The 26,341-nt window shown below is 38.0% G+C and overlaps 1 protein-coding gene across 1 annotated transcript; it reads right to left on the bottom strand.

The window, feature by feature from the left end:
• Nucleotides 1–6,717: 6,717 nt before the first annotated feature.
• HOXC11 (homeobox C11) lies at nt 6,718–8,822 on the bottom strand. Its single transcript, XM_039514626.1, has 2 exons — nt 8,147–8,822; nt 6,718–6,950 (listed from the first exon to the last, which is right to left on the bottom strand). The coding sequence occupies exons 1-2, from the start codon at nt 8,820–8,822 to the stop codon at nt 6,718–6,720; spliced, it is 909 nt and encodes a 302-aa protein (XP_039370560.1).
• Nucleotides 8,823–26,341: the final 17,519 nt, after the last annotated feature.

Genomic DNA, 26,341 nt, shown 5'->3' with positions numbered 1-26,341 from the left:
TGTGGTATTTTATTTATACAAGCGCTAAGAAACTAATGAAGTCTATGTCACATAAAAATCTCTCTCTCTCTCTCTGTGAGTGCGTGTGTGTGAAGGGGGGCGGGGAGGGGGATCCCCCCTTTTCATGCGTGCCTTTCCCTCAATGCCTATGTATATGAAGCAAGCGGCTAATGTTCTGCTATTGTCCTTACTGGGAGGTTGTCCTGTTTTGAGTTCCAAAGGCAGATAATTGCCTAAAAATATCAAGAAATCAGCGAATGTGATTCCACAGAACCTGTGTTCTTTGTTAGACACACATGGTGCGTCTTTAAGGGAGGGGGGAAAAGACTCAAACAGCCCATCTTTGCCCTATGAATTTAAAATGCACGTGTATAATATCTCTAACAAAGAATATCTCAGCCATACACATACTATTTCACCTGCCCCCTTTTCAATCTAATTATTTAACCGAGAGTTATGCACAGAATTGACTCTTATATCCATTGTATTTTTACCAACTTTTCTTACATTTTTATTACAAACATTCATTTTCGCGTCTAGGAAGTATTTGGTAGCAACACTTTAATGATTATCTTAAATTTGTATTTCTTCCCGGTATTATGCCCCCATGTTGCTGCAGAAATAATTCTGATTTATGACAAAGTACACTGGAGTACAATAACAGTGATGCAAAAATAAAACCCACGCCTTTATATGTTGGCTTAGAAACTGTAAACTATCACCACAAGAAATCTATCAAACTTTACAATCCCTCTTATTCTACTTCCTTCTTTCTGAGTAACTTAAGTCATAGCATTATGGAATGATATTATGTTCCTTGAGGTGGCATTGAAAACTGTGTTTACGTTTTCCTACGCCCAACATAGCAGTCTTCAGACTCTAATATACTGGTTTTAGTCTGGTTACCCTTTGATCACGAGGAGAAAATTTGAAAGAGTAATTCAGATACAGGCATGAGTGGTGCGGGTGACAGAAGAAAATAATAGTGTGCCAGGATTTTTTTAAAGTTTATTCAATGGGGAATGTGTCCTGTAATTTTCCAAATGCGTTAACAAACTTAAATGTTACACAAACAACAGGATTGTTCATATCAGAGGTTTGGGGGCATATTTCATTCTTTGATTACATTTGTAAGCTAAAAGGAGAGGTTTTGGAAATTGGTGCATTTTACTTCTTGGGCGTGTTCCTTTGAAAATAATATAATTAGTGAAAAAAAGTGTGTGGAAAAGTCAAAAAGTAAAAAGACTTAAGTGCCTGCTGAAATGTTAAAACGTACTAAATTAGAAAAATAGCAAAACATTCTGTCTTTGCACATAGGAAATCTGAAGGAAGTTGTATTAAAATGCTGGTATTTTGATATCGTCGGCAATGCGTATATAAAGCTGAAATTCCCATCTGCCAAGTGCTTCTCAATAAACATTTTTGTTTCAAATATAGATTTAACCAATTATCAGTCATTAGATGAGTGGTGGGATATTAACAATTCCACTTTTTCATAAGGGAAAAAAAAAGCTAATTCAAAAAATTTGAATACACGTGAATTTCCGACCCATTGGGTTGAAATATACTACAGAGAATTGTTCTAGGATCTGATCATTTTATTTTGCTAGATTCACCTAGATCTGAGAATATAGAATTAATAGTAGGTACAACAGAATTACAGTAAATAGCACGAGGGTGTAAGAATATTTATCTACGTATCTATCTAGATTCGGAGAGTTACTTTAGTTATCTTTAAAGTCCGCAGCCTGAAATATAACCTTGAAACAAACACTCCTGTTTCCTTAAATACTTATTGTTTGCAAAACTGAATTGATTCAAAGAGATTCAGCTCTTTTAACAACCATTTATACAGAAACATGCGGGTTATATCAACCACCTTTTAAAAGCAGTGGAACCGATGTGTTTAAGAATGTATCACTTAATTCCTAGAAAGGTATTAAGCCCTCTTTTTAAAAATTAAAACGAACGATTTTGCCCAACTACTTGTAGCGCATAAAAAAACTGTAATGTTTATATTAAAGTCTGTTCTTTTGTCTCAAACTAATAAAGTCTTTTATGGGCTCCATCAGCTATATGCTATATTCTAATTCATAAACTAAAGATTAAAAAAAGCCTTATGAGGTTGCAAACCACATTCTTGTGGTTTCATGTTGTAATTTAGAAGTTATCAAAAGCAGAAGAACGTGCTTAAATCTAACATATGCTGTGCATCCGTATATTTTCCAACTTTATTAAAGGCGGATAAGCAAGGCCTTAATGAGACGCCATTTTGGAAAAAATATAATATAAGTCAGGTTTTAATTTTCTCTTTGATAGCAAAGAGGCACTCAGCCATGCACGCCAACCAGAAGAAGTAGTTTGGCTTTTTTTTTTTCAACTCTCGTGTCAGTTACAAATGCTTTCATTAAAAAACCAGAATTACTTTACAAAAGTGATTTTTCCTCCCCAATGGTAGAGCCCGCACGATATTTCAACACCAAATTGTTTGCCCTCCACCCAAAAGAGGGGTAAACCAGGAGGGAAAAAAATGAATGGCCATTCCCGAGAGTCTCCAAGACAAGGAAACTGGGAGAGCAAGCTATTTATTTACATTGTACACAGTCCTGGCTCTCCGTCGGGCTTAGCCATGGCTCCTACCAAAGTTACTCGCACACAAATAAATTAATTCACCCTATGATCCACAGGCGAAGATTAGCTCAATTGATGGTCGCTTCCAATCCACTTGCCAAAGCCAATGTCTTTGTTCTTCGGATTTTCTAATCCCATTTTTGCCAAATTCCAAGGCAACGTCAAACCCATGAGGAAAGTGCAAATGGTAACAGGATGGCTTTCCCTCATGGCTATTGTTTGCTGGTCTTGCGGAGTTGCTCAACAGAGTAGTTTATTTACATGTCACCAAAGAGAACTCGCCCTGAGAGGACCGCACTTATCACACAGTCAAGTTTACGTTCCTCAACTCAAGAACTGTTAGGAGAGTGTGCATGTGAGAGTGGGTTGGTGTCTTTCTGCATGTGTGTGTGTCGTGTGTATGTATATGTGTGTGCGTGGTGTGTGAACAGCCATGTCTAACATAACTACAGTCCCTGTACACTTTATTCCTGGATGTGCATTTGCAGTTCTTTAAAACAAAACAAAAAATCACCTGCATTTTCTGCAAAAGTGGAAGTGATTTCCCCTGTATGGAAGCCAACTTAAATGTACGTTATTATTCTGCAAAAAGCCAATTAGAAGTTTGCTCCCTCGCCTTCTTCCCCCTGTGCAATATTTCACAACAAAGTAACCTACAGCAGCTTCCAATATGTTGTGCAGGGAATCCAGGGAGGAATAGGAAACAGGTCGGGTGTTTGTACGTCACATGGAAAGGTCCTTCACAATTAGTCTGTGTGTCATTAACGTAACTATACAGCAAGCTCCCCCAGCCTATGAGGGAGCATTTATTGTGACGGACATTAGATGGAAATAATAATAAAAAAACCTTGTAAAACTTTTATGCCAAACAAAGTTATAAAAACTTTTCATGCGTTAAGATATCAAAAGGTTTATAACAATAATAAAGTGTGTGTGTGTGTTAAACCTTCTTCGACATGCAATGAACGCGGCGAGGTTGAGTTAAATATTAGCTCATCATAAACGCCACGTTTGGCCCAAAATTTGAATTTATATAAAACTGTGGGTTCTCCTCCGTTCCACACCCCGCCGCCCCCCTAATTCTTTCTCAGGAGGCGGGGACACAGAAAGCCTCTCTGATTCCGCTTTATTACAAAGGGTTAAAGGTGATGGACTTGACTTTATTGAAGTTCAAAGACATCATATATTCACATTTTTCTTCCTGTGGACCTCTCTCCTCTCCCCTCCCCCGGTACAAGGAGCATAATCTCAATATACAGAACTCCACTTGCAGGGTTGGCCTTTTGCGGTTAAGTGTGACGATTTAAAAAAAAATACATCACAGGACAACCAAATCAAAGCCAACTATTTCCAAATTCATCCAGTGTGGTATCCAATCCATCCCCACTTCCTCACCTAGCCTCGCCACACACACACACACACACACACACACACACACACACAGGCAACCACTCCCCCCCAAAAAGAACATTAACAGCCTTTTCCTACATGGCACTGCTGCTTAATGCTGTTGTAAACTCCCACATGGTCTATAAACTTGGGTTTTACAACTAGCATTCCATTTTAGCTCGCGAAAACTTTGAACTAGGCCTCGAGTTTCATTGTGTTGGAGTTGAGCTGAAGACATGGAAGGGGAGGGAGGGAAAAAATCCCTGGGCAAAACACCCTTATTTGTTTACTATTTACTGCGGAAGTCTTTTCCTATGGCCAGACGGGGTAATTAAGAAAAATTAAGCTGTTTAGTGCTGCAGTCTTTATTACAATGTCTAGACTACTAGCTTTTGTCCGGACAGTGGCTGCTGTTACGGAGCATTAACTGCGGTTTCTGTCCTCGTGATAAGCACCCCATTGCACCTATGCTTAGTTTTCCTAACCTTGGAAAGGTTTGGCAAACAATCGTTAAAGAAAGGTGGGTTTATATGAATAATTTCCCCTTTCCTTTGGCAGCTCTTCGACTGTATCAATGAGTGGCTGCATCTGCTAGGAGCATGGCTTTGGTCTCCATCCTATTTCAAAGCTCTTTCATATTTTATTCACTATTCTATCAAGGAATTGTCTACCAAAGGAAGGTTCAGGTTTTGGATTTCCAAAGGGCTGGCATGGTTTTAGGCCATGGGGATATCTCCTTAAACATTTCCACGTTTTAAACATAAATTCAAAGAAGCTCTTTGCCATCTAGCTTTTTTTTTTATAACCATCTCATTTAATGAGAAACATGTCTATGAACATCAGCCGTTCAAATTATACCATGGCGTAACGAGGATGGGTCTATCACGAAAACAAAAGTTGTTTCTCATTTATTCTTTTTTTGTGTGTGTGCAAGCGAAGCACATTTTTGTGGCTTGCAATTTCCCCTACCGCTGTCACATAAAATCAGAAGCCACCATCAAAGTCTGAGGCTGTATTTAAAAGCAATTATGAGAATTTTACAAGAACATTGTCAATGTATGGGAATATAATGTGTTGTTTCTTTGCTGATGTTCTTTTGTTCTTTTTTTCCTTTTTCTTTTTAAATTCTCCCCCCACTCCTACCCATACAAAACTCCACATCAAGAGATATGAGAATTCAGGCTGAAAAGCAACAAAACGAAACAACACCACCCCACCCCCCCATTCTATATACACAACATACATGTCTCAAACCACTGACGGCGTTTTCTGTACTTCTTTTTTCCTTTAAACCAAATTGTGTCTCTTTAGTCCGCTCAGGAGAGGGAAAAGGCTTTGTGTAAACATAAAATGCACTTCTGTACCAAAAGTCTGGGAATTGAACTTGTTTTCCTTAACCAGGAATTTAAATACTTGACTTTGCATTTGTGCTTTGTACGTATAAGGCAGTTTATATTTGACTTTATGGAAATACAGCACCTTCGTTTGTGTAATTAGAGTTGCACTCACTTACAAAAGTCAAATATATGGTGCAAAAGATTAATTACATCCGGAAAAACAGAGCAAGACCCATGGAACCAAATACACAGTTGTATTATTGGGCCAAGAAATTCCAATAAAAATTTAAATTCGGTGAGGAATACAATGAACCCTCCAACAAATGTAAACTTTAACTTAGAGGAGTCAGATGAATTTGGACAATGCCACATTGCACTGAGCCAGGTGACGATGGATGATTATATATGGTGATAGTATCAAATATATATATTTGATGTCATTACCATTTAGGTATTAAAAGTTCTATTGGGAAGTCCATACCGCACTGACCGCAATGAGGTTTAAAGAGGGGAAGTACTAATAAAATGGTCAAATAAAATCATAATGTAGAACAGCTTGCAATATCTTTATTTACCACAGAATTTCACAGAGTTTCCCGGGAATTCACTTTACATACACAAAAATCTTTTCTTATTGTTGTTGTTTGTTGATATTGTTCTTCTAGATCCGGGAAAAAAATGCATTACGAAATGTATTTACAAACCACTTAGAGACAGTTATTGCAAATATATTCTCGTCCATACACCCCTCCCTCCCCCCAACCCCCCAAAAATGTAAAAGTGGGACTGCATAGAATATATATATATATATATGAAATAAACCCATTCTTGCTGCAACGGAACAGAATATTTAAATTAGGTTTCGACAACAGTTCTTGGCATGGATAGCAGGAGAACACACATGGTCGGTGTGGATACGCACACTCCTATTTATATGTGTGCACGCACACACACACACACACTCACACACACTCTCCCAAATCAAGGTATCCAAATTAACCATAGAGGAAGGTTTTGGCCGCGTCTGTGATAGCACATGTTAACTGCATATTGAAATCATCACCATGATCATTATAACACAGCACTGCGATTTATTCAAATAGACAAGGATGAGTAAATGAAAAAAAAATCCCAGTTGTTCAGACAAAACGTTAAATAAAAAGTCCATGGTTTTCTAGTCCTTTAAACGTTTAGATATCTGAACTCCTTGCGTTACTTAGAACTGTTCCATTCAAATATAAGTAACGAAAAGGCTTAAACTTTGAGGTTGCTAGTAGATTCAGACCACAACCCATGCTTTCAGAGTTCCTTCTTAGTAGAGATCTACTTCACCAGCAGAGAGGATTGGAAAAAGATGTGTTCACAATAAGGGATTTCCAGAAAAATACTGCAGGCGGTCTCTGCTTAATTTTTTTTCTTTCATTCTTCTGTTCTGAAACCAAATTTTAACCTGTCGATCAGTGAGATTTAGCATCCTGGACAACTGAAGCCTTTTTTCTTTGTTTATATAGACATTGAAGAAAAATTCTCTCTCCAGCTCTCTGATCTGGAATTTCGAATAGGGACATCTCTTCTTTCTTGTACGGGGAGCACCTTAAAAAAAAACAGAAGGGAATGTAAATACTAAGCAAATGCAACGCATAGACTCATCTCTAGATCTGACTCCATATATATGGATATACATATACATATTTATAGATGCATGGGCTAATATATTTCGCCACTGTTATATTTGCCCATTGTTAGTATAATGCAGAGGTGAGGTTATATATGGTTTTAAGGATTGTGTCCTAGTTATGTTCTAAATACACTACCTCTGCACAGGATTTTGTGATAGACATATTTTTAAGCAGAGTTAGGGGCTGTAGGCAGCAATTAATTTAAACAGGCTTTAAAGAAACTGTAGCTGTTGAAAAACATACGTTCAAGCTGCAAATCTGTTATTTGTATAGAAACAGCATGAGCAATGTTGGAACTGTAGGAACTAGACATTGTGTTCCGCATAAGTTTTTGATTAACTTCAGTACCAGCATCCACACACACCAAAATAATCAAAGTAAAATAGAATTTAGCCTCTGAGCAAGAAAAGGGATGCATTGTTTTCATCATGAAACCAAATAGCAAAAGGGGAGAGAGAAAAAAATCTCACCGTGATCGCTAAGTTTAAAAGTTGCATGGCTTCAGAATTTAAAATACGCCTCTAAGTTTTCTTAGAAATGTAGTGAGTTTTTTTATCTGACCTTAATGACAAAAGACAGAAATTCCACTAGGCTTTACGAATAATCAATGCAATTAAAAATAAATAAGATAGAGACTCAGGATTTAATTAAAATGTTGCACATTTTGCATTTAGCTCCACACCCCCTTACCAAAAGAGAGAGAGAGAAAAGAAAGACCCAACATATACTTTTAATTAAAAAAAAATCTACATGCATCTTAGTGCCTAAAAGCAAGCACAGGAAGCTACAGCGGTGTTCTGCCCAATTGGCTTTTACCCTCAGCAACCCGGGACCAAATCCTTTTAAAATGCTCATGTAAGTTCATGATCAAAGTTAATATTTGCCACGATGGTGTGCTTTTAAAATTTCACAGACTCTAAGATACTGTGTCTACGCCTAACATCTCCATTTTTTCAAAGAGCTTTCCCATCGTAAAAATTCTTCTCGTTGGAAGAAAGAGCTTTGTAGGTTATAATAAAATCCTTTGAATGCTTATAAAACTCCACATAAAATTTGACCGACAAAACACCGGGCTAGTCCCTTAACCTTTCCATTTACTGCTCTACCTACTCGAGTTGCTGTTTTTGCTTCCTTCCTTGTTGACAGAAGAAGACGAGGCTGAAGACCCTGGATTTGTGTTTTCCTCTTCGTCTTCCGGGTCTATGCCTTGCTCTCCGCGGGATGATAGTGCACTGGGCTGGGAGTCGGATTCCAGTTTGCTCTCGCTTTTCTGCAGACAGTTCTCAGGCGGGTTCTCTGTCCCGCAGTAGGCATTTTCGAAGAACCGGTCAAAGCCCTGGGGCAGGACACTGTTTTTGTTCATGCTGGAGTAGAATCCCGTAGATGCAGGATGGTTAGAGCTGGGATGGTGGTGGCTGTACACGCTTTCGTTTTTCATTAGCATTTCGGTCATGGTGGAAGGCGGGATACACTCTCTATGCATCAGATCTTCCGCGGAATAACACGATGCGTAATTGCTTCTATGATGCCATTTACTAGAGGGGTCTAGACCATAGGAGACCTCTCGAACTGGCTGCACTTGCGAGAGGTTAGTGGAATAAGGGTAGGAGATTTGGCGAGAGGGGGCCTGTGGCAAGAAAGATGACACAGTTGAAAATTCTGGGACGTAATAGGTGCAGCTAGGGAGGTAGAGATTGGAAGCGCAACCTGCTCTGTCTCCAAAGTCAGCACTCCTCTCTTTACGCGATTGAGAACAGAAGTTTCCTAGATTCACTGAGTTAAACATCTTTCTCCTTTTCTTGCTCTATAGATAGATGTTTTGGATCCGATGTGCAGAGGGGGAAAAATTTGGGAAGGCGAGATGACGCGCTATCCGTCTTAGTCGCTCTAAGGAACACGTGATCCAAAGTAGATATTGTCATATATCAGTTTGGAGCACTTAGATGTGTAGGAGTGGTTCACTTAGGTAAGATCTCAGAGGTTCAAACGATTGGTTTTCAAACACCGCAGAAACATTATGAAAATCAATTGCAGCTTTGTATTCATTTTCTTTAAGGCACACCCCTTGTAAGCATTCAAAGCAGAGGGCAAATACAAGGGATGGCTTGTGAAGTTTTTTTTTTTTCCTTCCCGATTTGGATTCTGCTTTCTATTTTTCACGAGGATTCGGATATGGGGGTGGGGGCTGTTGGGAGGGAGTGGGAGCTGAGGGAGGGTCTTAAAGATATTTTAACTGTATTTTTCCACGGTTTTTTTTCCTTTCCTTTTCTTTTCTTTCCACGCTAGTCACATTTTAGGCGTGACAATGTAAAGTCTTTAAGTAAGCTCAATAAAAAGCCCAGGGAATGCGCTGAAGATTCATAAGTAAGTTTTCAAACATTTCTCAAAATCTTGCTACAGTGGGGCATACACATATCTCTGTGCCACTGGGCTTTTAAAATGATAGTTGAATATATAATTTGGGAGGGAAGGGGGGAAGTGGCTAATTAGCAAGCTTCTAACATTAGCTAATTACATTGTTCTATCTATGTGCATACCAACTGTACATAAACCAACGTGGCATATACTGCAGAGAATATACCCTTTAAGCAATACTAATGTGTGTAAAGTTTCAAACTTTAAAGTTACCTGAGACTAAAACTGAGCCATTTCAAGGCTGGCTTAATGACTTTTGATATCGAATTAGTAATATATCAGGGAACAGAGCAAATGAATTAAGTCAGTGCCTAATAAATATTCGAAAACCTCCTTTAATGTTTTGTTAAATATTTATTATGGAAGAGTGGCATATTAAATATTTAATGCAAGTGTTTATTGTCAATCAATGAATGTAAGTACAGAATTACTAGCATCCTTTATTCCTCCAACTGAATTAAAAAAGAGAGATTCTTATTAAAGTCATTTGTCTTGAATTTCGTGCCTCAAGAGCTTCATGCTTGTCTATATTTTCCAGTGTTTTGAGATGGAATAAATACTTGTGCTATAAAGTGCTATCAGACATTGTGCGAGTTTTTTCAACCAATTGTCTGTCTAAATGTTCTTCTTTAAATAACATGGAAAGGGTTACCTGTAGAACGTACAGACAATATTGAGTGATACTGTGGGTTGCTCGGATTTTCAAGCTGCATCTTGCCTACTTAAAACTCTCCGAGCACCCAACTATCCTGTGACCACTACTCTGATTGTGCACGACTCGTTCTTTTCACCTGGGTTGCAAATAATTTGTCTGGGGACTGCGTTGAAAAATGATGTTAATAGTATTTCTATTTCAAATGCAGAGATGTGTGTGTTTTCCACTATCTGTGAAAATAATGCAATCCCTTGTGTCACCCCTCCCCTTCTTTTAATTACAGGACAGCACCTGGTTAATTTTCTTTATTTCCTCTTTTGCTATTGTTCAGTTAAAGGAAAAATAAATAAAAATTCAGCTGTTTACATAGAGGTCCCCCTCCCCCAACTAAACTCCATCGTGGGATCTCTTTGGAGACAGGTTAAATACCTCCTAACAAAATTAACACACCATCACAGAGTAAAATGTCTTTATTAGTGATATCTTGTCAAAAAGTGTTGCAGTAAATTCGAACAACAACAAGAAATAACCAAAGCACAGACACATGAGCTATCAGTAAACAATATGGTTAGGAAGGAGAAGAGTAGACATGATTTTTCTGCGTGTTTTTGTTTTGCTAAGCATTTCATCTTGAAAACTATCAACAACTCTATCCAAGTAATAATACATTACAACACAAGAAACGCAAGATATAAATTCTACAGCTCGGAGCTGCAGTCATTTAATCCATTTAATATTTTTATTCTCAGTTTTCATTTTCGCTGGTCTACTTTTTTTCTTTCCATTTTAGTCAGCAGGTAGGTTCATTTCGACGCAATATTAACAGAAAGTGAAAAGACCAAGTACTTCTCCCACAAGGTCCTAGAAGGAAGCGGACGCTGATATATAAAAAAACCATCATAGAAAAGCATAATGACATTAATAAGCAACACGCTTTTGAAAAGTTCATTTTAATGATAGGAAATAGATTGGTAGGTTTGTGTCTTGCAGCGGGGCTAAGATCTGAGCACTTAAGAAACAAAGAAAAAATACATTGGGCATTGCAGTGTAGCTCTCAAAAGTATTGAACATTGCAATGTGTCTCGATTTCAATTGCTGGATTATGGATCCCTTGATGGCTTCTTATGCTAAGAATGCATACTCTTCCTTATTTAAACACTGTTGCCAGTCTTAATGCAACAGAGCCTTGGTTTTTTTTAAACACATATTTGAATTTTTTCTCAAGGCTGGTGTTTTTCTATCCAAAAATCTTCAAAGAAACTCTTTTTATAAGTGATCTCGGGATGTGTGTGTATATAGCTATATAAATAGGTCTATAATCTCAAAATGAGATGTATTTTTTTCTCTAATGCACCCTTAGCTGATAAATACAAAGTAAAGAACTCATGAGGTCGAGATATGTGTCTTGGTTTTGTAATCTGCCCCCATTTTATGTCTTGGGTGTCATTTTGGGCAAAACTTTTAATTAAAGTGTCAGTGATCTTTTTATGGGCCAATATTAATACTAACTACAAACTAATAATGTTAAGCTATTGTTTATGAGTGCAATTATTTTTCTTCCAATTCCCTCCTCTTTGCAACCTGCATGGGGCAGAATCGAACACTGGAAGGGAAAAGGCTCCTAGTAAAAACACAGATTTCATCTTCGGGGTTTAGACATTACGTTTAGAGATTATTTCTTCTCCATTTTATTTGAATAAAAAGAAGACATGGGGGGGAGGAGAGAGAGAAAAAAGTCCTAGGTGTCGTCGCTAAAACGTATGTGTGGTATAACACATGAGCTCCTTCCTATAGGTGTGTGAATAATTTATTGCTCTTAGTAGGTAAATATCTCTAAAACAAGTCCTGTTGCCATTTTGTTTTTTAAATCCAGTTTAAAGGGCAGGATTTGCCGGCTTCCTGCAAGGAAACACAGAAGAGACAGCTGTGGAGTCATAGCACTTGAATTTGACCACCAAAGTGACTACCATAAAAGCCAGAATGAAGACTGCAGACTCGCATTCCTTCTGGTTCCCTTAAAAAAAAAAGTCAAATGAGTTTAAGGGTAATCAACTGTAGGGACCCTGAACTTTAATCGAGTTCATTTCACAGCCAAGTCTGCAATAAAATAAAATAAAACAAAATACACATACAGACAACCTAAGGGGTGGGGGAGGAGAGGAAATACGTTTATTTTTCGAAGGGAAGTTGCTCGAATACTATCTTGAGGTTACAATGAACTGAACTGCCTACTTAAGGTTATATTTGTAGTGTATTTTGTTTCCTCATATCAGCATAGTAAACGAAAACGCAGCAGAGAGCGCGAAGCGTTCACCTCCTTTCCCCTAGCTAGCGGGCTATTTGTTGCAGACAAGCATCTAAATGCAATTCGATTCCATTGCAAGAATTAAGTGTTTAAAAACCCAACACATTTTGCCTTGACTGACTACTAATTTGCCTGACATCAAGACTACACTTTGCATATTTAACAGTGTTTTCAACAGGCAAATAGGCATTTCACGAGACTTCTAAGTTGTGCTCTTTGTTGCTAAAATGACCTTTAAGTAAACTCCGGGTAGTTTTGACTGAACGAGCCAAACCTAACAACGGTAGCGAAATAAAACTTTTTGGTTGTGAAAGTTGCTTAGATATAAACTTCTTAAGTCATATTTTGATTTAGGATAACCCAGTACTTGAGCTATTCTCAATAAACCATCCATTTTTTTCCACTGGGAAATTCTGATTTTCCTTCCCCTCCTCCCCAAAAATTAATTTATTTTATGCAGTGTAAAATCGTATCAACATTCCAGTTATCACTGGATAAAACTTTTCTGCACTTGTCATCATAAAGAGCTCTTTGTTGGAGCCATGGAGTATGGAATCCACTAACTGGAAAAGAGAAAATAAAATATTATTTGTACTGGGTTGACTTACCATTTTAGCCATAGCCACTTACTGCAGCATTCCAAGCGTTTAAAAGGAATTGTGATCTCAAGTTATCTGATGCATTATTTATACATTGCATCTTTACCTAGTAGAGGCGGCTGATCACAATTTACTTTGGCTCACGGATTGGGGAAAGTAGCATTTTCAGAATTGTATGCCTTCCCGATCTGTCTGCAAATGCATTAAAAGTGAGTGTAAATCATTTTGTTGGTCGATGTATCTTCAGGCAGCTTCACAGATATGTGATTTGTTTATGCTAAATAAGCTCAGACTTCTGATGCCTAATGACTTTGGCCTGTCAGATGTTCTAAAGCTGATTCCTCCCTCCCGCTCCCTCAGTACAGTTACTACAATTACTTCCTAAAAACAAGACTCATAGACTTCAAAAAAAAAATAAAGTGTACAAATCCACGCCAGTAAACAGATTACTATAGACCGCATGTGTCTCCAGGAAATCTAAAGCTGGAGACAATAGCTACAAGTGGGAAGCTCTAGGAAAATATTATTGTCCCCAAATGGCAAAGATAAATTTAATTGGATATAAGCCAGTCTACTAAAGAAGACTATATAAGCTGTGAACAATTCAAAGGGAAAAAGGACTTAGATCTCTGTAGACCTGAGCTGCAAGTTCAAAATCATGTGGACTCAATAAAGATAAAAGCAGATAAACTATGCTTCCTAACCACAGGCAAAGCAGATATTGTATGGTAGAAATGTGGTAGCGGTGTCAGATTCATACAGAAAGGACTCCAACAAGGCCCAAAGAATAGTTCATCTTGTGCAGTAATTAAGTAATATACCTAACACTCATTGTGTGGTGCATACTTTGCAATTTTTTCCCCAGAAATCCAATTCAATGTATGTTTCCTTCCCTGGGTGCTAAGAAGCGCTGAGCTATGTTGACTCTGTAGGATTTAGTGATGAAAATATTCTTCTCCCCTGCAGAACTAAATTTCCCCGACGGCTACAAATGCATATGACATATACTGGCTTAATGAATTTCAGTGAAACTTCACAATAGGCGAAAGTCTTTCATATTCTCGTTGGAAAATACAGTCGTCATGAGGCTCTGAAAACGCAAATAGCGCCGTTAACCAGCACAATCCCCCCTCCCCCAAAAAAACTGCTAAAAATTACCTGCATAAATAAAAATAAATATATATAAAATACAGACATAGACACTCCAGAAATGGTTAATTTCCCAAATGCTCCAAGTTGGTAACTTTGAAATGTACTTAACTTCCTAAAAAAGTCGGATAATGTGATACAGAACATTTGAATTCTGCTGGTATCTCATTTTCTTAGCAAAATACCACATTATGGAAAATAGAGAATTAAAGGTGCGGCGGATAATCCGCAAGAATGCTCTAGTACAACGTCCACACACGAGCATGAGGGTATTTAATCAATGAGTTTATAGGAAATAAGTTTTTTAAAAAAACTCCATTTTTATATGTTGGTTCCTGCATATCTTTCACTACAGCTAGTACGGAGATATATTTCTCTCGGGCTACCATTGATCAAAGTAGAATCTCAAGATTTTATGGGATAGACTTCAATAGTTCTCAGTCTACATCAGCGTCGCCACTGAAACCTTACTTTAAAAAAAACACATTTATCAGAAGAAAATGAAATAAAATCTGTGGGCTAGCTCTGTGGTGACATTTATTCCATATATATATTCAACATACATTCCAGTTATAAAGGATGAGTGTTCCTTGATAATATTTTTATTGTGGCGTCAAATTTCTCTCTTTCTGTCTCTCTGTATGTGTCTTTCTTTAGATCTAAAACTTGAGTCCGTGTAGAAATATGCATGTTTAGAATATTCAAGGTACTTTATTTATCGCCTATTTTCATCTAGACAGCACAGAGGAATAAATGGAGATATTTAGGAGTACACACGTAAATGCAAACGTAACCCAAACTCTGAGCTCTTTAAAAAGTTCATTTTCTTGGTCATTTCAACCATTGCCACTCTTAATAGTTTCTGATGTTTAGCTGAAGCATGATAGATAATAGTCATATCCTTTTTCTCTATGGGGGACAAAGTATGAGGGCTTTGTTATGGTAACCGACTTCATCCTCTAGGAATATATATATTTTCAACCTGCTGTGCCCGTATTTCTCACGTAATAATATATGTGACTTTAATACTTCATGTTCAAGTAATACTCGAGAGAAGGTAAATTATGGATACAAAACTGGTAGACGAAAGACACATATCCTTTCTTTTCACTCTACCGCATATGTGAGTTGTGTAAATGATCTATCTGTCTATCTACCCACACAACACACACAAATACATGTATAACTATGTAAAAAGTTGTATACTCTTATATCTAATTATCTACAGCTAAGTATTTATCTCTCTATATATACATACACAAATATTTTAGAGCCATATCTTATAATGATCTATTATATAGACACATACACATATGCATGTCTGTCTATCTATCTATCTATCTATCTATCTATCTATCTATCTATCTATCTAAATAATATGTATAGCATAGAGATATTGATGATGAGAGAGCTCATTCTTCGATGGAAATTAAATATTTTATCCTACCTTATGCTTTAAGAGCTGAGTGTTGGGCATATTTTTTACTACAAATGTAACGTCTAAGGCATGAGAGGCCAGAAAAAAAACGGGTATCACAGAAAAATAGTTCATGTGCTGGTATCCTGGGGAGTGTTGCTGAGTCCTCTTGGAAGCTCAGAGTATTAAATATATGAACATATTTCCCACTGTTGTTGAGTCTCCCTTTTGCAAAATACAGCTGAGGAGAAGCAACCCGCTGTCGCCGGTAACCCTCCAAGACACACAAGCCCAAAGTAAACAATATACTATAGTGAGTTCTGGAAAACAAGAACTGTATATAAAGCTGGAGATGCACATCTGGCATTGGTCTGAAAATGCAGACACACATTGCATAGATTAAGTGGCTTTTGAAACTGTCATTGCGAGATCTATTCATTTATCTAATGGACTAGAGCCTGCTAGCATTTTTCCCCCCATCAAAGGTTTATTTACAAAAAAGAAAAAAAAATGTCTGAGGGATCTTTCCACATTTCTGTGAATGAATCCCTTTGAGTTCCAAACATCTCTTGGACTGAATTCCCAGCCACTCTAGCTAAAAGGAAGATAGGAAATCAAAGTTTGGAAGTCTGCGTTTCTCTTGGCTAACTTAAGATATTGGCGATATCGCTTGTAAATAACCACAATGGGCTCTATCAATATTTTCCTTTAAGGATAAGCTCCCTGTCTCTGAATCCTGCCATTTTGCATAGAACACTGTATGGGTCAGACTTTTTTTTTTTTTTAAAGGGAAATGTACTCAGTTTTGCACACACTGAAAACAGCTCCGGATGGAGGAGGGTCGGGGGGAAGTATATAATTTTGAGCACTAGAAGATCCATGGAAGACTTATCGACTTTATTGAACGATGATCGCATTTTGCTCACCGCCTAGCCCGTAGCTAGCGTTAAGGGTCTGGGATGTAACCTCGATTTTAAGTATGGAAAATGCACCTTTTCCGCCTCGTTATGTACAGGACCCCTAACTATAGCAAGCTAAATTTGCAGCATAACCAGCTGCTGGGGTCAGGCAAACTGCTGCATTAGACTACACTTACAAGTGTCCCCATTTCTAGGCTTTCTTTTGCCTGAGTTCGAACTATTGTCTCTGAACTCGGTAGATTCCTACCCTCGTCCCCTATTTAATGATTATTACATGTTAAAACATATATATATATATTGGTTTGGCTATTTTTGAGGCAAGAAATTCTTAGCCACCCCACCCCAGCGCCCTCCTCCTTACCGAGTGAACTTCACTGTGTTCTGGAGAAAATGGTCATGTTGAGAGACATTAAAGCCTAACTGGACTTTTCTTTATGACGTTTAATTTCCTCCATGGAAGAAGTGTTTGGATCTTGCTGGGAGGTAGAGAGAGAGAGAGAGAGAGAGAGAGAGAGACCTTGTTTGAAGTCTATAATCCAAGAGTGGGGGGACAGGAGGGGACCAAACCTGCGATCGTCATGAAGTCTGGTCGCATTCCCACAGTCTTTCCCCCATCTTCATCTTCATCCGCGCCTGAGAGACACCCCTCCCCCACGCCCCCCAAATTAAAAGAGGGGTCTTTTTTTTAAAGAAAGCTACATGTTTACTAGACCAAGACATGCCATTGCCATTTAGCCCTGTTCTGACAAAGACACGAAAATGGAGGACCGCTGTATGCCATATAAGGTAGGATGCTAACTTGACCTTCACTTTGTAATGGCGCCCCCCCCGCCCGCCCGCCCAGACAGACAGTTGTAAACAGAAGTCATCCGACAAAAAGATGAGCCCCGAGCAGGAAAGCCCTCGCAGAACGGCTAAAAGATCTTTGCTGATGTTTCCCAGCAGCAAACGGGGTGCAATATTCTCCAGCTTCAACAAGAGGGGGACAAAGGAGGGGGGAATAAAACCTCTGTTCTGCGCTTTGAAAACCAACAAAAGGTTCTTCGTATAGACGAGAGGCAAACTCTCCAGCATGTCTATGCTCATTAGTGATTTGTTTACAAATCCGGCTTCACGCGGTAAGGCACCGCAAATTCACTCTCTATCCTCCCCCTGTCTTTCTTTCTCTTTCTCTCTTTAAACAAAAAAGCCGTGTTTGATTCCAGGATGTCGTATGTTTATGCTTCTGTATTCCTAGAGAACCCTACAGAACTTTTTTAACTTAACTCAAACCTACGTCTGACTGGGAAAGGGGACTGCACGTAGAATATTTTTAAGAGGTGGAAAGAGGCATGTAGGGTACTTCTTGACCCCCTATTTTTGTCAGAAAAAAAAAGAAAAAGAAAAAAACCAACCAACCAAAAAAAAAACACCCAACCCAGAATATATCATTTTATTTGGAAGATACTACTAAATGTTATCGAGACTAAATTCCTCTTAGTTTTTCAAATAATCTGTTGGGTTTATTTTAGTCCAGAAAACACTGGCCCGAGATTTTTTTTTTTTTTTTTAGAATTTGAGAAAATACAGGTTCTGGTCTTTATTATTAAACTTCCAAATATCTCAGAAATAAAGTATATATCCATATGTGTGTGTGTGTGTGTGTCTGCCTTTGTATGTGAGAGAAAGAAATGCCTGCTTTATCTCACTCACAATCGCTGTGTAAAGAGATAATCTCTCTCTCTCACACACACACACACACACGGTCAATTATAAATACCTAATACAATCCTTGTTTTAGGAGGGAACGTGAAATAATAAGTGGTGTATTTTTAGAGCTTACTTTACATGAGAAGACATATGGGTAGAATTTTTCAAACTTGGGACCCTAAAACTTGGCACCTCACGTACCTAAGTAAGTGATTTGATTTTCTTAGTTCCCACTGACTTAAATGAGCACTAGTCGGAGTTCAGGAGCTCGGAAAATAAGACACTTCAGTAGGTGCCCAAGTCTTGATTTAGATGGCTAATGCTAGGAACCCAAGTCTGAAACATATACACACTCACACATAGCTGGACACGTATGTGCAAAGTATATGTATATTTACTCTTGCATTAATACCCACCATATCCACTAAAGGACATATACATAAATATTTAAAATAAACATACACACCATACATATGCAGACATTATGGATATATAGATACATGTGCATTTTATATATTCAGATATCATATGCGTTTATATACACACACATTTACAAACATACCACACATTTACATACGTGTGTGGTTATAAGATCTTATTTTATATGAAAGAACTCAACTCCAAGTCTATATACCACTGTCAAAGATATAGCGGAGAAATAATAGTTCTTCTTTGTATAGATTAGAAAATAGTTTGATCAAATAAATGTTCTTCTGCAATACTGTTTTAAAACTGGATCTGCAGTCTGTGGGACATTGCTCTTTGTTACCTTTGGATTCAAACTGTTTTTCCGCACCTAATTTTGAAATGATTTCCTTTAGCAGAGATTCGTATCACCTCATAATAGTTTAATAGTTAATCATAAAAATAAAATGAATTTCCACATACCCTGTAATTATCAACATATCTCAGTTAAGCATGTACATTTGAGAAGGTCAATTGGCACAAAATACTATTATTAACACGATTTCATTTTCCAGTAAGAAGTTTAGTTTTGGCTATGGTTAATATAATGAGATATCCAGACAGCTTATATGTGGTAATGCATTGGTAACTCAGTTATACAATTAAAAACAAAACTCTTTAAAAGGGACGATAGGATTTTCAACAAATGCCCTGTTATTCCACCCAGACATAAATAAAACTTAAAAGGTGATTTATTTTGACTGAGGACGGAAAATAAGATTTCTGCCTTTTCCTAGCACAATAAAAACTTAGCTCCAAAAAACCCATTTAAATTCCTAGAGTTCCAAAAGCACGAAAGATGCTTTATTTCCAAAAATAGTCATTTTTATATTAAAAGTAATCAGATCATAAAATCTTTTTCTCCCAACGATGAAGAGAAGGCTTGTTTGAAAAGGGATTTATTCGGAAAGTTTCAGATTTTGATGGTTCATTTCTGTGTCAGAATAAAAAGAAAGTTATTTAATGAAGCCAGGCTTTAAAAAAAAAAGAACTTTACAGAGAACTACAAAGATTCATCCAGTAGAAAACCCTCAAAAACCCTCCTGCCAGGAATACAAATCTACTGATCTTTCTATCATTCTTATCCTTTTCATCTTTATTATCACTCTTGTTAACAATACCAGTGAGACTGGGTACATATATCTCGTTTAAATTCAGTCATCCATGGAGGCATTGTAGTTTGTAGCTACAGATATAGTAATTAATTTATTCTTTCAACAGTAAAATATTGCTTTGTCTACTTGGTACCTACCAAGTAATAAAACAAAAGATTCCTCCCCCCCCCCCGCAGTTCATTAGGCTTTACCTATAAGTTTCCATTTGAAATGATTTGCTTAAAACTAATTACTTGCAGTGCATTTCATTTCCCTCTCCAAGGATATGGAAAGGTTCGGAGGAGAGTCGGTGACATATGTGGGTAAACACTGCTAATTATTCCCACTCTGTCTTTATTGTATATTTATGGACCCATACCCATAAACAAAAGACATCCTTTAGTATTAATTCATTGGCATATTAATGATAACGGAGCTTGTTACTTAAAATAGTCCCTATTCATATGAAGAGGGACAGTGTAAAGAGATGATATATCATGAAAATATTTAAAGCATTGGCACTCAGGGTCACGGTTAGCCCAGGCACACTGGAAAAAATGGTGGAGCGTAAAATGAATTTAATAAGAGTAATAATAACTCCCCGAAACAGCATCCCTTCCAAATAGATACGTCCTGATGATATGCTTAAATTAATTAACAGCCTCTTAACAATAGCAGCGTAGGAAAATCTTAATTCATTTACATGCATGGACACAAACATCTCTACAATGTTGGAAGGGGGCCCAGAACATTATTTTTGTACGCAGTGTTATGAGCTGAATATCTATCCGTGTGTTTATGGGTGGGCCAGGGGGGGCTGGAACAACTTGTATAGCGGGGGTGCTGAGAGCCATTGAACCAAACTGCAAACCCTGGAAACCACTTCAAGCCGGGAGGGGGTGGAGGGGTGCGGCAGCACTCCCGGCACCCCTAGTTCCAGCACCCATTGTGTGGGCCTGAATTAAATGGAGGCTTCGGAACGGAGCGATGCATCAATTGTCCCTATCTGGGCTGTAAAATATCACAGTAATATCACGACTGGCACTGCCTTACCTGCTGCGAAATCAGGGCTATGGTGTACCACAGTAAATATCGCCGAAGTACAAATAATGGAGTGAACTGTGTGATCTCTCCACGTGGCAAAAATGGCAAGTCTATCTTGTTTTTGAGTATCTTGCCAGACCCCAGGGTTCCCCCCCTCACCAAAAAATACCAGAAGAGCATGGGAATGTTTGGCTCTGGCTGCAGAAATTGACTAGGAGGAAGGCAAACTCCGGCCATGAGACAGACAGATATGCCACAGATTCTACGTTAAGTCCATGACCAAGGCTCGCTGACCCCCCAGGCGATAGCCCATTCATCAAAATGGAAAGACATCCCATGCGTCTGGGTAGTGCGAGATACAATATTTCAGATGTCTTATCCACTTCAAAGTAGCGGTGGTTGTGAATGCTCCGGACACACCATTGTGAAATGTATTTAAAAGGCTAAGCGTACAGAAAGCTAGACTGCGTATATATATATATATATATATTTTTCCAGCAGCGGTGGTGGTGTCGTTTGTATATTTGTTTATTTATGTAGGCAGGGTGCCAATTAATAAACCGAAATCAAATAATTAACTTGTGCGTCTACGGTGGATCTGTTCTGCATGCATGTTTTATTTCCCCTGCACGTGTAATTCTGACTAGTTTGCCTTATACATATAACAGTGCTCTTATAATCTTGTCTTAGAACAAGTATGATGTAAGACAAAGGGAAACTGATAATGATGTTACATTTTCAATGAGGCTTCTAGGCATCCAGAAATAAGGATTAAGCTATTCTGTAGAGGTGCAAATATACCTTTCTTTGACACTTCGTAGCACTGTATGTTCAAAGCCATTTCTTAGGAGTCCCATCTCATTTTATTCTGCGCGTGGATCTGGTGAATAATCCTTTGTTGCTTTGATGTAAGTCTCAGTGAAAAAATAGATAAATAATTGGAATTGGACATATCTTCGGCACAACAATTAAAATAGCATATATATTATAGCTTCAAATCCTCTTCACATGCATATTTTGCACACTATCGAATATAGGCTGAAAATATTTGACCGTGAATGCGCCTCATTTGAACCTACACAGAAGAATTTTGCAGTATCTGCATTATTGAAATATTGCATATAAGTTTTTTTATTAGAAGTTGAATTATTCTTTGCAGTTAAAGAAACGAGGAATTTTCCCTTTCATAATGAATTCATTTTAAAGCCATAGCTGTGAAATACATCCCTGAAGAAAAAAAGAAGCCTAGAAATAATACAGAATTTTATGGCGAAGGAACAATTTGTCCTACACACTCACCGGTAATAAATACGTTTTATCTATTTTGGTGAATATTTAAATGTCTTTTGAAACCCAACTATTTGTTCTCAAGATGAACCGAATCACAACTGTCTATACAATTTATGCCACTATATACAATTCAGACCTGTTGGCCATAATCCACATTCCTTCTCATTTCTTTGGGAGAGTGCACACACACACACACACACACACACACACACACACACACACACACACACACACACCGTGTTTTTTGGGGGATAGTGTTGTTGGGGTTTTTTTTTGCTCTCCTGTGCCAAAGAAATTACCAGGCAAGTAGATTATGTATGAAGTGTTTGTACGTACCCAACATGCAGAAAAACACACGCACACCTCCAAAAACGTCAACGGGAAAGTGTATGTATTTGTGTTGACATGAACCGCGTATGCCTAGGCATCTATAGAGACCTATATACAGGGCAAATCGTTTGGACTTTTAAAACGAATATATTTTGTTCATACTCATGTTTTCCAAACCCAATCCTCATTCAGGGAAATTTCTTACACATTTCGTTGGGATGTTTGCAGGATGCACTAAGGATAGCAAGATCGTGCAGGTATATTATAAAATATGAGGGAAAATAATGCCTGATTCTTTTATTTTCCACACATACACACTTATTCCAGGGCCCAATCAAGCTACCCTAGAGGAAAATAAAGAACCTCCCCCAAACCCCTGTAGTTTTTAACATAGCACTGTTACTGGAAGACACACACACATACTCCGCTTCTATGCGTCAATATGCACTCTATTACGAAGTGTGGAAACTGTATTAAACCCAGTACAAGTAATTATTGTTTGCTATGTCCACTGTATTTCCTTCACAGTAAACCCTATTCAAACTGCATCATGCTGCGATTCAATGGGGTGTCTCTCCATTCTGTTCCAAGAGAGGGTAGGCTATGCTAAGCAATCACAGACATGGATTTCGGGGGTGAGAGAGTGGTCAGCAAAGCCAATTCTATAAGCTACTATTACCTTCCATTGGTGGGTTTTCTACTGGAACTTTTTTTGGGGTGGGTGGGTGGGGAGAAATATCATTTATCGATCTTTTAAAAGGGGTTTTATGCATTTGTCCCACCGCAGCTAAACTTTACCTTTGCCCCAAAGAAAAGAAATGTCAACAAATCCATTAAATATAAATCTTGGTTTCTAGAGATACACATAAAATCATAACCTAATGTATTTTAATTAACCTGATGGGTGTTTTTTTAATTAAATTGCTTTCTTTGCTCAGGTCCTACAGTTATGAAGAAAACACAATAAGATCAACATTAATAATAATAAAATAATAAAACAATAATAATAATGATAATAATAATTCCAGGTTTTAAAATATTTCTACAATATATGTATGTCAAATTGTTAAAAAATCGCTGTCAGAAACATATTTATTCTGACGTCTTTTTCCCTCTCAAAAAGACAAAAGGATGCTAATTATTCGATATACAAACCGTCCAGTTTTTTAAAGAAAGCATCCCAGTTCAATCTGCTTCCAATTAATGGGATAGACACAAATATATTCTCATTAAAATACTAATTCTGAGTTTAACTTATACTCCTTATTTCCCCAGGATTTTTCTAATTATATTTAGAGCAACATAAGAAGCGATATTTCTCTCCTTTTACAACGTATTTTACACATTCATTTAATTATTTTTTACGAAAAGATGATCTATAATCCACAGACGGCAGTGCTGGCTAATATATTTTTGTTACTCTTTTATTAACCTTCCTGGTTAATACTAATTTTAATAGTAAGCAGTAAATCACCAACTAGATGTTTGGGTACTTTTATTTATTATCAGAAACCACATAATAATACATTCATTTTTTAATTATTATTGTGAAGCAACTTTTTACATGACTATATAAAGCCAGAACGTGCTATGACAGACATTTGCATAGGCCCTACGTATAATAGCTTGAGGTAAAAAACATTACATATGGACTATATTGCAAACGATGCATATTAACAACCGCAATAAACTACTCTAGAGATACAAGCAGAAAACTGTGCCACATACACAGGGAACTAACACAGGACAAACAGAAGTCTCACCGAATAATATTTTATAGCAGTCTGAAAGAGAATATTGCATATATGTTATATCTTTTAACATTTATAACCACGTGATTTCTTTTTCAAACCATTGAGTGGCGATGAACATCGCCTTTGTAACCAGACACATGTCATGGGGGCAATTGTCAAGTATTAAATTCTTGCTGGTGGCTTGTCCAATGTGTTTCATAGTATATAGGAAGCCCTCTCCTTCTGTATAGACGGAAAATGCTCTCCCGTGGGCAAAGAATTACAAAAGTGATTTTTGATATTTAAATATAGCCCTGCATTATGACCTGTCACCCTAATACCTTTCGGTCTCCACAACCCTCAAAATGCAACCTTTCTCCTACTCCGTGAATTAACTTGTCCTGGGTTTGTAAGGGACAGAAATGGTGAGCTATTCTTTAGTTAATAAATCAAGCAAATATCGATACATTTGGTGCCTCTGCATTTAGCAAAACTCAAAGGCATCACATTACATATCCGCTGATCAGGGTCCTCAGTTTGATCGAAAATACCCTTTTGCACATATGATCCATTGCATGTCTTTATATATCATTTAGTGATAATGCGGTTTTAAAGAGCATCCTGTTCAAATTAAATGTCATAAATGGTCACTACAGGACTGGAGATATATCCTTTGGGATCCTTTCAAATAGGTAGAATTCCTCCACATTTCGCCCGTTTTTCATTGCACGTAGTATTTATTGCACAGTATTGCATGAGGCTGCGTCTTTCCCTTTAAACTCTTTTGTGTATAAGGTGTGTGTACGCGGGAGGACTTGAAAACGGGTCTTCATATAAAGGGGTGACATATGGGGGTGGGGGGGACAGTGAGGTGAAGGCGCTGGGAGGTGAATGGAGGGGTAGGCTCTCCTGGATGTTTTTGGCACAGACATGGGAAATAGAGCTGAAGAAAAAGCCAGCTTTCAAACCGGGAGGCATTTTAAGGACTAGGATACGTCCTTTGCAGCTCGTAAATAAAGGCATTCTTTGCCACTACTGTTCGGTCATGACCATGAACGCAGAGAACCGGCAGCACGTGGTAATAATTTAGGCTTCCCAGAGAACGTTGCTTTGTAATAAAATTAATCCATCCTATATAAAACGAATGAAGCAAAGCTTGTAGTGGCAAAAATCTAAGCTGCAGCCTCCCCTTTTATCTTAACCCTAGTAACTAATGTCCACCACCCCCTCTAAATATTGCTTTGCGGGCAGAAGGGTATGAAATATCTGCCCAGGGCTGCAGCTACATTTTTTCCCAATAAAGCTGGGGACTATGTACAAGGCTGCTGGAATGCACACATTATGATTAAGCCAATTATTAATTTTCTGCAGTAAATCGGAACACACCTACATAAAAAAAACAATCCACACAATATTCAGCTAGCCCCTCTGTGAAGGAGGAGCGCAGTAGGCCTAAGAGATATGAACGGTGTGAGGAAGGGGGAAATGACCGGGTCTCCCCCACATTTTTCCTAAATAAAAGGTTCGCCCCCCCTATAAATGTGGGGAGTGTCTGAGTTTAAGGAAGAACTGCGGGTGGTGGAAAATTGACTGTGTCACTGGGTTCCGAGGGAAAGCGGCCATTGATTTTTGTGGTTTTCTGTCTACTTGACTAGAAGTCATCCTAAAAAAAAATAATCAAAACCTGCTCCTTCATTTCTAAAATAAAAACCCAGCGATGAAGTTCATGTTTAAAAGACAGCTCTAGGGAGAAAGTATATGTGTAGTTTGACGCCATGGGTGAACGCCACAAAAGGGTATTTTCTTTTCTGTGCCGCCATCAATAAACACACTAAAACGGCACAAATACTCCTGCAGCGGAGTTTTGTTTAAGCACACAACATGACTTGAAGTAGCAGCTAATAAGAATACAATCGGGGGGCAGTGCAGAAAACGCACTTGGTTTTGGTTTCGGAGGGAACCTCTGAAAGGCTCAGTTTCATTTGGAAGTAAATTCCATTTTGCGTCGAAGGATTTTCGGTGTAGTGTGTGGCTGGGTGCATGGGTGCGGGGCCTGGAGTAGTTTTAATACCATCCCATTTATTTTGAGCAAAGCACTATGCAAGAAGCGCCGTGTATCAAGAGCTAAGTTGCTAGCTCAGGGACAACCAGCTCCATCCTGCTATACATTCTTTCCCTCTGTCTTCTTCCTATAGATACT

This window comes from Mauremys reevesii, linkage group 25 (assembly GCF_016161935.1).
Source record: "Mauremys reevesii isolate NIE-2019 linkage group 25, ASM1616193v1, whole genome shotgun sequence".
In the NCBI taxonomy this organism is placed as follows: domain Eukaryota; kingdom Metazoa; phylum Chordata; order Testudines; family Geoemydidae; genus Mauremys; species Mauremys reevesii.
Note: the sequence above shows the minus strand (reverse complement) of the source record. Positions and strands in the feature narration are given on the sequence as shown.

Excerpts from the sequence above, each read along its gene's own strand:
- HOXC11 (XM_039514626.1), bottom strand. The coding sequence starts at position 8,822 with ATGTTTAACTCAGTGAATCTAGGAAACTTCTGTTCTCAATCGCGTAAA. Across the intron at positions 6,951-8,146 it reads AAGCAAAAACAGCAACTCGA|GTGCTCCCCGTACAAGAAAG; the intron begins GTAGGTAGAGCA and ends TTTTTTTTTAAG.